Source organism: Monomorium pharaonis, chromosome 9 (assembly GCF_013373865.1).
Source record: "Monomorium pharaonis isolate MP-MQ-018 chromosome 9, ASM1337386v2, whole genome shotgun sequence".
In the NCBI taxonomy this organism is placed as follows: Eukaryota; Metazoa; Arthropoda; class Insecta; order Hymenoptera; family Formicidae; genus Monomorium; species Monomorium pharaonis.
Window position 1 is genome coordinate 21,143,566 of NC_050475.1, and position 16,501 is coordinate 21,160,066.

General features: G+C 29.4%; 1 protein-coding gene across 5 annotated transcripts in view; it reads right to left on the bottom strand.

Moving 5' to 3' along the window:
• Nucleotides 1-297: 297 nt before the first annotated feature.
• Nucleotides 298-16,501, bottom strand: part of LOC105833047 (putative fatty acyl-CoA reductase CG8306) — a 31,612-nt gene continuing 15,408 nt past the window's right edge. For 2 of the 5 annotated variants that reach the window (XM_036292024.1, XM_012674455.3), the window contains one exon: nucleotides 13,596-16,292. In XM_036292024.1, the coding sequence (XP_036147917.1) occupies nucleotides 16,154-16,292 (139 nt within the window). In that variant the 3' untranslated portion in view covers nucleotides 13,596-16,153. Of the gene's footprint in view, nucleotides 2,599-3,029; nucleotides 3,238-3,312; nucleotides 3,616-4,235; nucleotides 4,501-5,766; nucleotides 6,007-10,138; nucleotides 10,337-11,282; nucleotides 16,293-16,501 lie in introns of those variants that run through there. The other 3 variants (XM_012674453.3, XM_036292025.1, XM_036292026.1) reach the window with 3 other exon arrangements.

The window sequence follows — 16,501 nt, forward strand, 5'->3', positions numbered from 1 at the left end:
TAAAAATATAAAACTTATAATTTTCACAAAATTTGATATTTAGAAATTTCCGAGATTTTCGAGATTTGAACACAAAAATTAATTAGCTGATTATTATTATATGTTGAATTCGCCATTTTGAATCTGACAATTTCAATTTCAGATTTGCAATTTAAGCAATATCTTAGATTCTTGTTATTAAATTTTTGTTAAATTCTGTTTATTAAATGTTGTGTGTCTGAACTAAAAGATTATTTATATTTTGCAATAAGAGATGATATACGAGATGGAAAAGTAAGACGGAAAAATAGAGGAGGATTATTTTGACAGAATATTTTTTCTTACTTTATTTAATATTTTATTTAGTTAGCAGAGCAAATATCAAAAAGTTGTTATTGTCAGCATCAGTATATTAAAAAACGAAAAACTTAAGAAAATACAAAATATCCAATATATAAAACATTTTACATAGTAGCTATAATATAAAATAATGTAAAGTTCTCGTTTAAATTCATAAAAGAAGTTTATATTCCGATTGAAGTAGTAATGAAACACACGTACGTTTGCATGTAAAACGCATGTTTGCCTTTAATGCTTACTTCAACTCAGAGAAAGTATTTAATGGAGCTATAAGGCTCGTTAAATCTTCGTTATATTATTACCTGTTACAACTTAGTTTTATCTTATAATGCCCTGTATACAATAGAGAAATATTAGATATTAAGAATAGAAATTAGAATTTTAGAATCAATTTTCTTATTAAACATTTTATATAAATAATTCTTTATGTTGTATCTTGCATGATTTATGCCTCACATTCTATTTGTATTCATCGTGCGTTTAATATTTATTGAGGAAACTGGTTTTAAATTCGAATTTCTACTCCTAACATTTAATGTTTTTTTATTGTGCATGGGATATTACGATAAAATAGTTTTAACGATAATTATTAAAAAATAAATTATATCTATACTTATCATATACTCGATAAACATTAGTTTATTTACATGTAAACCTTTTTCTTGTTTTAACTTTCTTCTTTAAAGTGACATATAATCAAAAACACATATATATGTACACACACACACACACAAAATTTATTGCACACACAAAATTTGGTTTTTTTTCTAATATTTTAAAATGCAAAAAATTATTAAAATTAATATCAAAGTACATTATTTTTTAGTCCTTAAGATCTTCTAATCTGATTTTCTAATTTGATATTCTATGTATATTATTGCGAGTATTTGATTTCATTATTATTATTATTATTATTATTACTATTATTATTATTATTATTATTATTATTATTATTATTATTATTATTAATATTGCAGTATATAAGGAATAATAAAGTTTTTAAATATTGGCACGTTTTTTGGGGAAAATTATACATGAAATGTGCAATCAACAACGTTACAACACGTTAAGTCTCGAAATTTATATACAATTCATTATAAAATACATCATATTATCAACACAAGGTAAAGTCAGACGCAGAATATTAAGAGAGCATATACCTTTGGAGCCACAAAAAAGGTTCTTTCCTGCTCCCGTGCAGGAAAGAAATTATATATAGCTCTATGGATAATTCTTCGAAATAATGTTTACTAAAAAGTTTACAGTGATTTTAGAACAAAATTTTATTTTGAATCAAAAAGAAGGTTGTTTTCTACATATGATACATATTAATTTTTGATCGTTTTTTGAACAAATTTTTTTATAAATTGAAACATTTTTTAGAAATAGTGAAAAAGTTTGCATCTTTTCTAAAATTCCTTGTGAATTTTGAAGTATTCTAAGATTTCTCATTTTACAATTTTCGAATAAAATTTACAAAATCTGAAAAAGATGTATAAGATATTTTTTTTACAAATTTATATATTAGTATATTTAAATTTCATATATTTAAAATATGAAAGATTCTTATAAATAATGAGACATACGAATTTTTTTGTTGGAGTTATCTAATTAGCAATTAAAATATACAAAAATCGATTTTCAACGATGTTTCAACTATGTTTAATTATACATATCAAGTATAATTACTCTTGGTTCTTTGCGGGAATTATTTCTGGCAAATAGGCGAAGATCAAGTAAATCGTTCTTAATTTCATCTGATCGATTCATCAAAAAATATTTACTCAAATAGTTACTCAAAATAATTACTCAAAAGAATTTATGAAGTTCCCACAAATATAATTTAATTATAAATTATAAAATATAATATAGATTCGAATATGCTTTTTAAAAATTACGCAATACGCTATGCATTATTAAGTCTGTAGATCTGCAAAGGGTTAAGCAAGTTTTATATTCTATACTTCAGTAGACTGGACTAGCATCGCTATAATGGGCTTAGCGGAAATCCAAGTGTACATTATCCAAATAAGGAAAATTCCAAATACTAATTTCAACAGACAATCGGCGAAGAACAAGTATCTAAAAACCCGTCTCGCTCGTGGCAGTGTCGAAGGATCGTCCTTTAGGCAATATTGCCTCGTACCCAAGACGTACGCTAACAAATATTCATTCCAATTGATAAGCTTTGTGTCCATGAAAAATGTTTCTTTATCAGCGGGACATAATCGGTGCTGCAATTCGCGCAAGTTGTCGTTACTGCAATTAAATTCATGTATCAGCAGAATACGAAAAATAGATCGTTAAATGAATTTGTAGATACAGGTATCCTTCTTTAAATACGACTATATTAACTTATGAATTTTTTGGATTTACGATCAGCATGCTGTTGACTAAAAATGAATTAGTAGACTGTAACAAAGTTGACTAAGCATTCGTGATTTAAATTACATTCCTCTTTATTAAGAATTATAATCTTAAAAAATATTTTGTTTTATTATTTGCTAAATAGAAGTCTATGATTGTTCCTAGTAATAAAATAATTATATTGCATAAATAATATTTTATTTGTATGAAATACGAATGCTATTCGACTTAGGATTAATTCGATTTACGATTGAAGTCGCGGAAAAGTAATTTCCGTCGTAAGTAGAAAGATATCTGTATTTAAAACAAATTTAACTTTTTACCGGAAGATCCACTGCTTCATGGTGTAATATTGAAGCAATTCTAATCCGGAGCTTACTCTATTTTGTACTCGTACCAAGAAGGGCTTATTTCCGGTGACAATGAGTAGAATGTCTAATACATAGGCGGGTATGGTTTGCAAAAATATGACGACAAGCCAGTGTAAAACTTTAGAGGAGGTCAGTCTTCCACCGGGATACCAGAGCGGTTCTAAAACAAACGTGTCGTTAGATCGCGATTATTTCGTTGCGGACGTTGTCATAAGCTCGTTGTAATATCCCTTACGCGAGAAGGGGTTCTCGAAAAAATGTTTCTTTCCGATCTCTAGGGCGTCACCCCAAGAAATTGGGTTCTCCTGGTTTGCCGTAGCGTTTAGGAATCTCGGCTTGGTAGACTTCTCCGTTCCTACTTGCCAAGCCAAAACGATCGTCGCGTTTACGGCCATATCGCAGGGTATCAGATCAGTGAGATAATCCGCGTTGCAAAGCATGGATCGTATCACCCCTTTGCCCGCGCCGATCACTAATCCAGTCGGGCCGTGCATATTATCTACCCAGCCGGGCACAGGCTCTTTATGAGACGCGGTCACTGAAATCGGGTCATGGCTTTTACGACATTTATTTAATGATATAGTTGAGATGCGAACATTTCTGTATAGGAAAAGATATACGTCTAAATAGTATAGAACAAAGTTTCCCAAAGCTTTTCCAAAACGATTGAGTATAAAAACTGATCAAATTGCTTTTCTTGAAGAAGGAAGTTTGTATACGAAAAACATTGTGAATTAGATTATTGATGATTTATCAAATACTTTCAACTATAAATATTTCTTTAAATTAAAAGGTTTTCTAAGTCGTTGAATACGAATCCAATGTCAAATTGACAAATTTCTTTTTGCTGAGCTGACAATTTTAACATACTTAATTTAATGGTTGCAATAAAATTTCTCTAGCATCTTATATATCGTAGTTGTACTATAACAAAATATGTAAAAGTAGCACTTTTTTGCAACATTAATTGCAAATTTTTCAAAATTATAACGTGATAGAGCAACTTGGAAATTTCCTGGAGAATATTTAGTATTCAAAAAACTAATTGGTTTTATTTTGGCGTTCAAAAAAGTCTTTTTGTTGAATTGTGCAATTATTGCATTGTAGAATTGTACGTAAATAAGAATCGAAGATATTTGTAAGAAAAAAAACCCTTACCTATCGATGGACGTACGATTCCTACGGGTAGTCCGCATCTCGACACGATTTCCTCGCTGAGTGCCTTACTGTAGGCGTACGTGTTCGGTTGATCGCCCAATAATTTTGATTTCATTGCCTCCAAGGCATCATCTGTCATCGTGTTGACCAAGTGGATGATGTTTTCTGGTGAGATGATAGTTTGATATGGTCGTTCCTCCAATACCGACTCGCCACATTGGCAAAAAGACGTTGAAATATGAATAAATGACTCGAGTAGAGGCAGCTGAAAGATAATTGGTTGTCTTGTATTTTCTTGCAATATTTTATATTCTCTCTCTTTATTTTATATTATTATCAGAATTCGCTTCGGAATGCACCGTGCAATTCTCCGTTTTAAGTAGCAAGGTTTATGAATGCAATTAAAGTTCTTTACTTCTTTGTTACAGTAAGATCATGGCCGGCAACTTATATATGAAGTGTGTGGAAATTCCACACTCGGAATTTAATCAATTTGTTCCAAAATTATTTATGCATTGCGACGAGTTACTGCCATGAACCGTAACATTATATGATCAGGATAACCAAAAAAACTGTAACAAATTTTTATAAAATGAGGCTTTAATTTGTTGAAAAATCAAATTTCTTGATTTATCAAACCAACGATTAACACTATATGTCATTCGTCGGTCATTCGGAATTTTGCTAAGTTGCCGGTCTTGAGTAAGATAATGTACATCTTCAGCGTGTGCCGCTGTAAATTGAGGAATTGGTATTCGTTAGCTCTAGCTTTTTTAATTACTATGATTATAAAGTTATTACATTTTTGTCACAAACAAATTACTTTTCGACATGGGTGATTGAACATTTCTCAAATTTTATGCAAATTCTAGATTTTAGAAGAATAGTGGTGGCTCCTGCTGAAATCGGCCGAGAAGTGCATTTCTTGCCGACTTCTGTTTTAGAACATTCTGAATAATATAAATTTTCATAATATATTTTTAATTTTTCATAATAACATTATTATGTTGTTATTATTATTACTAAATACTAATTATTATTAAATAAACTACATTTTTGTAGTGTACTTTTCATACTTTTCATATCAAGGATAATTAAAGAGAATATAATTAAATAAAGATGTATTTCAGAATAATTTTAATTTTTTTAATGAAAAAAGTAAAAAATTACGAAAAATGTAATACAAAAAATTAATATGTATAACAAAATGATTGTAATAAGTAAAATAAAATTTCGAATTTGTATATTATACAATATTAATTAATATTTAATTTAATGTTATATGATATTATATATGTGATAACAATTATTATAATATTAAGTGATAATAATTATTTAACAATGTGATACTATATAATTATATGAAATTATTTGATAATATTAGTATAGCAACATTAATACACGAGTGTGTTTGTTTTTTATATTGTTCATATTAATCAATTTTTATTTTGATTATTATATGAAATCAAATAGTATATAAGTTAAATTTTTACATTATTCTTTAATATCCTTGGTTTGTGAATGTTCTTACCTGCTTTGCTAACGTTATAATGTTTACAGTACTCATGGTGTTCGACTTGATCGCAGTTTTCAATGGCAAGTCGAACCTGACATTAGCGGCCATATGAAAGACGACAGAAACTTTACTTATAAGGCGTTCCTTATCCTCGGCGGATAAAGCGAGTTCTTCGATAGTTATATCGCCGTGTATAACTATCACTTTCTTCAGTCGTTCCGGATGCCGTTCTCTGAGAATCCTAAATGGCTCTTGCTGCAAGCACAGTTTCCAATCAATGAATGAACTTCTCCTCGACAATCCGCTCGAGATAATTCATACATAATTCATAAGTCCACATAGACGACGGGTAATTCATAATCGATCGAACCGAGGCAATTCACCCTTCCCCCCCATTCTGGTTTAATTTACGATCAAACGTCTGCGGTTATCGCCCTGATATCCGACGAACTGAAAAAAGTGCCGTTCTTCAAGTTTCCTTTTTAACGTGAGTATTGAAAAGGGAATTCGAATGAGACGTCATGGAAGCGTTTATCGGTTTCGCGCGCGGATTCGCAAGGATAAACGATGATTCTTACCAAAGAGTAAGTCTCTCTTTTTTTTCTTTACACTTCGGTGACAGTCACTCGAAACATTGTAAGATGACGAAAGAAATTGAAAATTGAAAATGACGGCGCGATCGATGTCAAGGTGATTTGTGACGATTCATTTTCGGTCTATCGTCAGGTACACACCGTCAGTGTTGCCATTATCTAAGTAAAATTATCCAGATAATTATTTAGATGAAGAAATAGCTTTATCTTGTCTTTCTCTAGATTGAATGTATGTTACCTCCATCTTTATATTGGATAAAAGAAGTTTATTTCTTTTTTCAAATTATTGAAGTATGATTAATATGAACAACAGCAAGTATAAAGTATTGTCTTTAGCTTCAACCAAGTTTTTATTTATCTTAACAGGAGAATTCCTTTGAAGTAATAACGAGACAGCAGATTGCGATCAGAAAATAATAGCGCGATGTAAAAATTGCTCCCAGAATTGTAAATACGACTATATTTGTAGTTTTTATTTTTATTTACCATTATTCATCTAAATTAATTTTGCCCGAGAACAGCGATGTATCTTAAAATTATTATAAAGCGATATACAATTTAATTCTTTCTCTAGATAAATTTAAAGTTAAATCGTCTTTATCTTATTTAAAAATGTAAGAGACTTTTACATGTAACTTGCGTTATTTGTATCTAGATAATTTTAAGTTATCTCAGCAACATTGTTGTACATACATATAATTACGTATCGCATTTGTTATGTTCTTCTCTCGATTTGCGTTTCTATTAATTTCGATTAATATTTATAGAATTCCTACGTACTAAGGAAGCGCCTGTTATTTCATCTTATCATCGCGAAGGACATATGAAAAAAATGTACACATAATACTTTAACCAGGAGAGAGACCTTCGGGATCGCTGCAGCTTCACGCGAGATTAAAAAGTTGACGCGTTCACGCCGGCTAACAGTAAAATTCTTTGATTACCACACGTAAGCTAGTAACATAAATACCTTTCGTTGCACTCTACGTAATCGGTAGGTCCATTAAAGTTTAGAGAAGCGATTGCGCTTGACGCGGCGTTCTGCGGCGCGTGTCGCAACCGTCGAACCCTCGGCGCGCGCGCGTGCGCGCGCGCGCGCGAATCGCTTATTAAAAAGCCGATAGCTTACGAAAGTTAAAACACGCATAGAGAGGCATTAGAATTATAATAAATCTGTCTTGTCGCGACAGAATAATCGGCCGCGAGTACGATGATCGGGAATAGTGTGTTGCATGTCGTTGCCGCGCGCGCGTTTACCGTTGCTTCATCGCCGCCGCCGATCTATTGGCCGTTTTAATGACGGACGTGCATGCGCCCGAAGAGATCGCAACGAAGAAAGCCCGTTCAATTACCAACCTCGGCGACTTAGACGCGTATATTTGCCGCCGAGAGATGTCTTCACTTTGCACTTGCAATTGTGTCCCTTTCTCTCCCCCTGACCCCGACACCCGACCGATAGGTATAGGTGATATTTGCATACTATGCACTTACATAAGATACACCGCAAATCGGGGATTTACCTCTATTCTTCTCGTTTACATAATATTTAGTTGGAAAAAAGCTGTTTCCCTTTAGCCGTTTTCGAACAATTCTCCCATTGAATTCCTCGCCGAAGACGAGTCGCGCAAAACGACGAAGAAAAAAAATCTTAAATACAGGGTTTACTTAAAAAAAAAAAAAAAAAATCTAAACTAAATGTCTCTTTAGAACCATCGTTTCTAGAATCCTCAATGATCAATGGGCATTAACATCTTGTTGAGCCCCGATTAAAGAGTTGGAATTAATTTTTCCTTTCTTATAGAATTATGTAATGTCCATGGATTAAAGTTTAAGAACGAATCGCCTTTCGTAGAGGTATAAGTCGATAATGATAAAGAAACTTCGCGCCGTGATTAAATTCGACAGATTGACATTCGTACATTCCGATATAATTTTTGTTGGAAGGCTTAATGCGATACGAAACGCATAATAATAACAATAGAATGATATCGTAAGTTTTGTTCGAACAACAAAGCCTTCGATATTGTAGCTGCATACTTTAATAAAATTATTACTTGCGCACAAAATAATGCACACGCAACAGCAACAGAATACGAGAATTTCTTCAATACTTATTTGCCGATAGTGTCATCGATATTCTCACATAATTGCTTGACTTGCTTGAATAAATGTTTATGTTGCTTCTTATTAAAACTTTAACTGAGGACGCACTGATACAAAATATCAAAGAAAGTCATGAGATTTGCAATTTTTATTTTATTTAAGTAAACTAATTTATGCATTTAAGAGATAATTACTTTTCAAAATTTTTAATTAATGGAAATTTTAGAATAATATTTAGAATATTACATTTTGGACATTTTAATTCTTACATTTAACCATGTTAAACGTTAAAACAATATTAATAATGTATTTAACGATCGAGACGCAGAAACAAATAAAACACAAGTAAAAAGTTTACATTTTATCTTAATTTACAATAATTGTCATTGTCAAGAAACACGGTAATGTCTCGCGTTTCAAGTCTTGTAATAACCAAAGAGAAATTTACACATCTATACTTAACCAGACCCGTCTAGCTGAAAATAAATCTTAAGTCTTAAATCATCGTCATGCTTGAACCCATTGAGTTTTTAAGTTTAATTGACGGATGAGATTTGTAGATTACGTAATGTAAAAGGATGTTTACATTTGCCTTACGTTTATCTTGTGAACAGAGATGTCATAATGCAAAGAATTTTGATTTAGAAATTTTGGCATTCTCTTTTTTACTAAATGTGTAAATTTTTCTTTGGGATTATGATTAATGATTTTGATTAATACGCTGTATTATCTTAGGCTATATACATTCCACCTTGAAATGTGTGCTATATTATTATCTATCATTTAACTAAAAAAATATTACTTATTTCAAATAAATGTGTATATAATAAAATTTAAAAAATTAAATATACTTTAACTATACTTTTTAGAAAAGAGTAGCGATATTTTATGTTATGTATAGATTATAAAATTATTAACTACTAATTATGCTTTTTGTGAAATTATGAACCATCACTTTAATTGATTAATGAATTGTGCAAAAGCAATATAATATAGTTGTTATAAATTTTAACAAAGTAATTATTAGAATTCTGAATGTTAACAGATGTTTTAAAATTTGCAAACAGTATTAAACAAACATAACAAGTTGAAAAGAATAATTTGTTAAATAGTAAGAATTAATGTATTCAATTAGGAAAATTACTGACGATGAAAATGATTTGTTGATTTGTTGACGTGTAGATGCAATTATTCTAATCGCTTCAGCTAACCACGCGATACTTACGTCACTTTATTTAATAATAACAGTTTTGCATTAATGAGAATCCACGTTATATTTTCCTGTTATTTTTTTACTATAATTAATATTTGTGCAGTTAAAAATCTTTTACACAGTAGTACATAGTTTATTTGTGTGATTTGTAACGTTATGTTTCAGAAAAATGAAAACTTTTGTTTGTCCGAAAATTTATGTGAAAAAAATTAGTGAAATTATAATATATCTTAATTTGTTGATTTTAACGAACTTTTACTAGAAAAATAAGAATAGCTAATATTAAACACACACACACACATTTAATATATATAACTGTACAATAAATTAATCGCAAATTAATCAGATGTACACTAAATATTCATTATTTAATTTATGTAGTAAATATTTTTAACAATATTCATTATTTTTTTCAAATTTATGAAGATAACGTCTTATTTTTATTTTTAATCAAAAAAGTAAAATTAAACTTATATACCTGTAATGTGAGCTGCAGTCTTGAATGCGAATCATAACCCTTCTTTTTTCTTATTATTAAAAAGATATTTCCAATATCAGGACAACTTAATAGCAATTTGGAGATTAGAACTTTTCCCATGAATCCAGTCCCTCCAGTGATGAGGACATTTTTATTGGCAAACCATTCGGGTATCAATTTTGTGGTCATTTTTGACAACTGGAAAACATAAACGAAACAACATTTGTTAAGAAAAAAGAGAAAAATCTGGAATAGCTTGTGTCTCTTTAAGATTTTAATGTTTATAATTCTAATTTAATGTCTTTTTTCGTATTTTACAAGTCGTAATGTAATTATCAAACAAGATTTGGTATAAGTATAAATTCTAATAAAAATACTTTATAGTTTGACTGTACGACTTAATATTTTAATGATAATAACAATACATATTCTTTTTTAGGCTTTTTTGTTTTTATTGAATATTTATTCTTTTATTACAATTGACAAAATTTGCTTTTGTAATTGATAAGACGACAGGGCGCAAAATATAATGCCAAAATTTGCACTATTTCTCGCTTTATATAATGTTAATTATTATTATTTGTAATTTTATAAAACTCATTTGAAAGATAACGAATTATTGCAAAATAAAATAGAGAGAGGAAATGAAATCGAGAAATTTACACCAACAAAACATTCTTTTGAATGACATGTAGTTTATCTCTGAAAGTGAAACGACCCTTTCAGTGTATTGAATTCTTCAAAAATTCTCCATTAGAATTTTCTTTTTTGCAGATAGCTCAAGGTTACAATTTTTTACTGATGTTGCTGCACCCAAAAAAGTGTTTTTGTTAATGTAATAAAATTTTTCAATATCACATTTTTAAAATATCGCTAATTTTGTATATATTATTTAGAAATCACATTATAATTTAGTTGTTACATATAGTATTTGTAAATTCTGCTTCTATTAATTTGATTATGTGCGATACATATGCATATCACAGTATTTGCTAATTATTTATCTGCCTTAGTTAATTTTTACACAGGTAAAATTTTTGTTCTAGTTGCAAGATTATTTTTTTGAGTGCACAAATAAGCGATACATATTTTTCAAATATAAAATATAAAAAATACTGTGTATTTTGTAAATTTAATTAAATACCTTAAAATTGCAACAAATTGCAATAAATGTTTTGAAAAACCTATTTGGAAAATACAACGGCACAAATATATATATATATATACGGGAAATGCACTTCCTGTTCGAGAAATAAAATGCACACACTAAAAAACTAGTAATTATAATTGGCAAAGACACTTGGACAAATCTTGTTGCATGTCGTAGGGACTGTCGGAACGGACTGAATGTAGATATCCTATCGACGATGGTTTTATCCCTGTTGTACCTGGCTGATCGCATCCAAGCCTTTCTTGACTTCGCCTTCGTTCAGTGCCAGTGTCCGGTAGACGAAGGCTCGAGGGCGGTAGCGAGTTTCTCAAGGTCTCGCGTTCTCTCTTGCTTCCCTCCCAGACAAGAAAAGCGATGGAATCGACCGGATTCACTTTCCTTGTTTGCGGTTACACCGCGATTTTATTTTCATTCACGTAGCAAATTTGCATATCTCACGATAATCTCGCAGAAGAGTCACATCCGATCCGTGTTTAAGCTTACCGCACAATCACGTTTTCCTGGTCGTATATCTAGTCATTCACGTACAGAAGCAAGTAATTTGGATTCTACTCGAGATTCATTATATCGCTACATGTCACGGGCATAAAAAGAACAGTGAACCATCTCGGGACTTTCCACTTATTCCAATGACCTTACAGTGTACTTGGAACATAAAGTAATGATTAAGCAGTATCATTTTAGTTTAAAAAATTTACAATTTTTATAAAATTTTAGTCCTTGGGTATACTCAATGAGAAAACCGGCTTTAGGTCAATAGTCGGTTTTTATATTTAAAATCATCTTGAGTACAATTTTAAGAGGATCATCAATCAATCACAGAGCCGTATTTGTATCTTAAGATATTGAATAAAAATTGATAAATAACCAAGTTTTCTTTTCCTTTATTTTATTGATCTTGAATACGTATATATCAAACAATTTTTGGAATATTTTTTATGAGTACTCTTATAAATTATAACTCGAATAAATTTTTATTATAAATTATACCTCAAAGACACTTTATAATGGTATATTCAGATTTCTCTGAAATGTTATATATTATTCAGCTATTTACTAATGTTTTTTATTACTTTAAAAATAAAAAAAATGTATAAATATAAAATTAAAATTTATTTGAAGTTAGTATTACTAAAAATGTAATTAATTGAGATTAATAAAATAGCTGTTTAAAAAACTACTGTGTAAAGCTTAACGTAGTGAATGCACATATGACAGTATGGTCGTATGAAACATACATGTACATATATTAATTTATTATCTAATTTTCTTCCTTTTTTCTTCTTTATTCGTTTCTCTCTTTCGTTTCTTATCTTCTTTCCCAAAATGAATCTTTTTCTCTTCTATAACCACAATCTTAACTTTTTTAACAAACTGTCACAAACTGTCACGCGACTGTCAAAATTAAATTTCACAGCTATCAAAATTTAATCGCGCTGACAGCTACTCTCGCAATGCGAAGCGAGGCAAGCGAGAAAACCACACTGAAAAAAAAATTTGGTTGAATTAACTGGAAATCTGGTTCATGTGAATTAATGGTTCAGATTCTAGTTGAAAATTCTTGTTGAATTAATTGGAAATCTGGTAGGATAGTTAGTTCAATTCCAGTTAATTCAACAAGACTCTTTTTTTCAGTGCAATCAGCGTCGCGGAAAAGAAGTCTCAAGACATCGATACGAATGAAATTCACTCAGTTGACACGCCTTTTTTAAGAAAGGGAAAAATATTTTTCTCTTAAGAAAGGGAAAAATATTAATATTAATGTTGTATAAAACAAACAGTTTTTAAATTAATTTATGTTTATTTCCGATATAACTGCATAGAGAAATAGTTTTGCATAATGTATAAAAATTGTAAGAATTAATTTTCCATTACAAAAAATATGCTGTTGCGACGCTATTCGTACGCTGTGAATTATTTTGCCTAATGTGATATCTTTTGCTTTGTAAAATAATAACTAATTGCTAATTGTCAATTGCTTTACGACATAAAATAATAGAACAGGTTTCAACACAACTAACCTACGCACGAACACATCTGCGTTAAGTTTAATGAATAAGTATGCAGCTGAAAAACCTGTAGATATTGATTCAACTGTATCTACATAATAATCGATTTTATTTGGAGTATGTGCTCTAGATATTAACTTCTCTTGACTAGTAACTTCGATATCAATTGACATTTCGTCAAAACTAACCGCGCGCTACCTGCGCATCGCTCGGAGACCTTACGTCTATTTTTTTCATGAAAGCTGTAACGGGTTGAGGGATTTGAAAATGGCGTAGATAGTTTCTATTGATGTTTATTTAATAAAGTAAATTGATTTCAAATGATTAAGTTCACATACAACTCAGGAATTAAGAAAAACTAGCGGTGGGCACCCAAGTACCCTGGGTGTGTAACAACGTGGTAAATGCTGGGTGTGCACATAAGGGTTAATATAAATATAAAATATATTTACAAAAATGCTTAAAAAACATTATATCACAATATTTTTTCTAAATATTTTTTTAAAGCGAGTATTTATGTAAAATAAAAATAAATATTTAATAAACGTTAAATAAATATTAATTTTGATCTCAATTGTAATATTAAGAAAAACAAATATTTAAAAAACCTTTTCAAAAATATTATCTAGTTGTATGGCAAATTTCCGCGCTGGATTATTAATATGTTGCGGATGAGTGGTTATACAACAATGGTTGTCTTATATAGTTACGGTCAATTTTCAGATTTTTCATTAATGTTTTGCATCGTTCAAAAAAAAATTAATCTGTTTATAGTTTTGAATAAATTTACAATTTTTAAAAGTAATGTTTAGTTCACTCAATTGATTATTTTCTTACTGCTTTAAGAAACACATTATATATATAGAATATTCTATTTAAAATATTTTTACCAGAACTATATTAGCTCTTAACAAGTTCATGATCTTCGTGATGATATTAAGATATGTGTATCGACACATGTTTAAACTTCAAGTTTTTTCTTCATCCTTCGAAAACAGGCTGTTTTGATTTTTTCATCACAATAAAAATTATTTTTATCTGTTTTTCAATAACACAAATTGATAAAATATATGTCAAAAAATCTTTTTTAGTTATATTAAATATAAGTAGATTTGCAATTCAACATTTCCTGGGAAAAACAGTTTCATTTAATTTTAGTTCACAAATCGAAAAATGTTCTTAAAATATATCTCATCAGTTTATATTAGTCAACATAAATAATGATATGAGAAATTATCGATTTATTCTGACGCACAACTCAATTATTGGTCTTCTATTTCCGATGTAAACTACCAGCTGAACGGAGTTTGAAGCTGTTTAACGGACAAATTATTAATTAACGGACAAAATTTCCGTTAGAATTTTTTGTTAGATTATCAATTTATATCATTTAGCTTGAATCGTGGTATGAAAAAAGAACAACTTATGCTAATGTACAGTGAAAGGGAAAACCCGTATAGCCCGTTTCGCTTCTGACATCATAAAGCAGTGGTGCAGTGAGAAGATCGCCACAGGCGCTCTCAGGAAAACAAGAAGAAGGAAGTATCAATTTACGAGTGATAAATATTAACCTATAGCGTTTCATAACGTATCCTGATACTCGATATCGAATTATTTATCAGACGATTAAAAAATTTCAAAACAGGATTACAATATGTATTTCAAACATAATTATTTTTTTTATTACATATTTCTATCATGAATTTCGTTACCTTTTAATCCTGATGTATATGCCAAAATGCATATATGTATAACTCATTTATTATTAAATACAGAAATTTTATGTTTTATATTATACTTGATATTTGTAATTCATATGTATGAATTCTATAAGCTACCCAAAGTTTGTACGTACATATGAGAGAAAATCCTGAGAATTGTAATCAGAAAACGGTTTCCTATACAGTTGAGATAAAATCACAAAGATAAATCGTTAAAATGTATTTCCACTATAAATTTTGTAACGTCATATAGTAAGAATATAAAAATATAGTAATATGAATAACAGCGTTAAGAAACTGACACTGTCATTGACATTATAAACATTAACTTTTTATTAACAATCTATTTGTGTAATAAAATTGTAACAAACTTGTATAATAAAATCTTGCAAATAATAAAGTGTTCAAAAATATTGCCCACACCCATTACCTTTTACATTTAAAAACTCCAAAAATTAAAAAAAAATTTATAGCATTTATGGATATTGTTAATAAATATAATTCTAGAAAGACTAATAATCTAAAACTAACAGGATGGAATAAAATACACGCTAATACTGATATTAGAAATTTGATAAAATCTTTTGCGTTATAAATTGTTATTATTATTTAATAAGCAGTGTAAATAAATGTTTGCAACTAGCTATTTTCAGTTGATTTAGGTTAAATATTTATGATAGCAAAAATGATAAATATTAATAGTAACTTTAAACATAGAGGCAGTATTCACCTTTGGTTCATTATAAGCGAGTTCTATTTATACGAGGATATATGTGTGTATTACAATTATTTTATTTACACACATACATACAAGTAAACGTTTTGTAATATTAATTATTCCATCCTTCAACTGAAGCAAAAATATCACTATCTTTAGAATATTTTAAAACGCCTAAATTATACTTTAATCTTGAATATTCTCACTTGAGGATTCAGTTGTATCATTCGAATTTTTCACAATACGAGTTAAAAAAATATCTTATATTTTAAGAGATGTAAAAAAATCAATTTTTTATCTAAACATTCTATGTACGCATAATTGAGAAAACTATTAAAACTTAGCATTGCATTTACAGATTACCTCAGATTGACAAAAGTAAATATAGTATTACATTTATAATTGATCAAAAAGCAAGTATGCTATTGGTACAATTAAGCCAGTTTTTGTCCATGTTGTAGCAAATGAAACTTTAACCAACCACCAAATCAAACCTAACAGAGCAGCTTGCAAGCCCAGATGAGCGATCATAAGTCTAGAAATAAATGTGTATCAATGACAAACTAATAACTATTAAAATGTTGAGTAAGAAATTATATATGTGATAAATGTAGAAGCCCGGGTTAGAAGAGACATCGCTATTTCTCGACTTATAACAATAAATAGATAATTAACAATAAATAATTAAATAAAAAGAAAAATAATTCAATATAACATTGAATTCTTAAAATATTTTGGAAACAG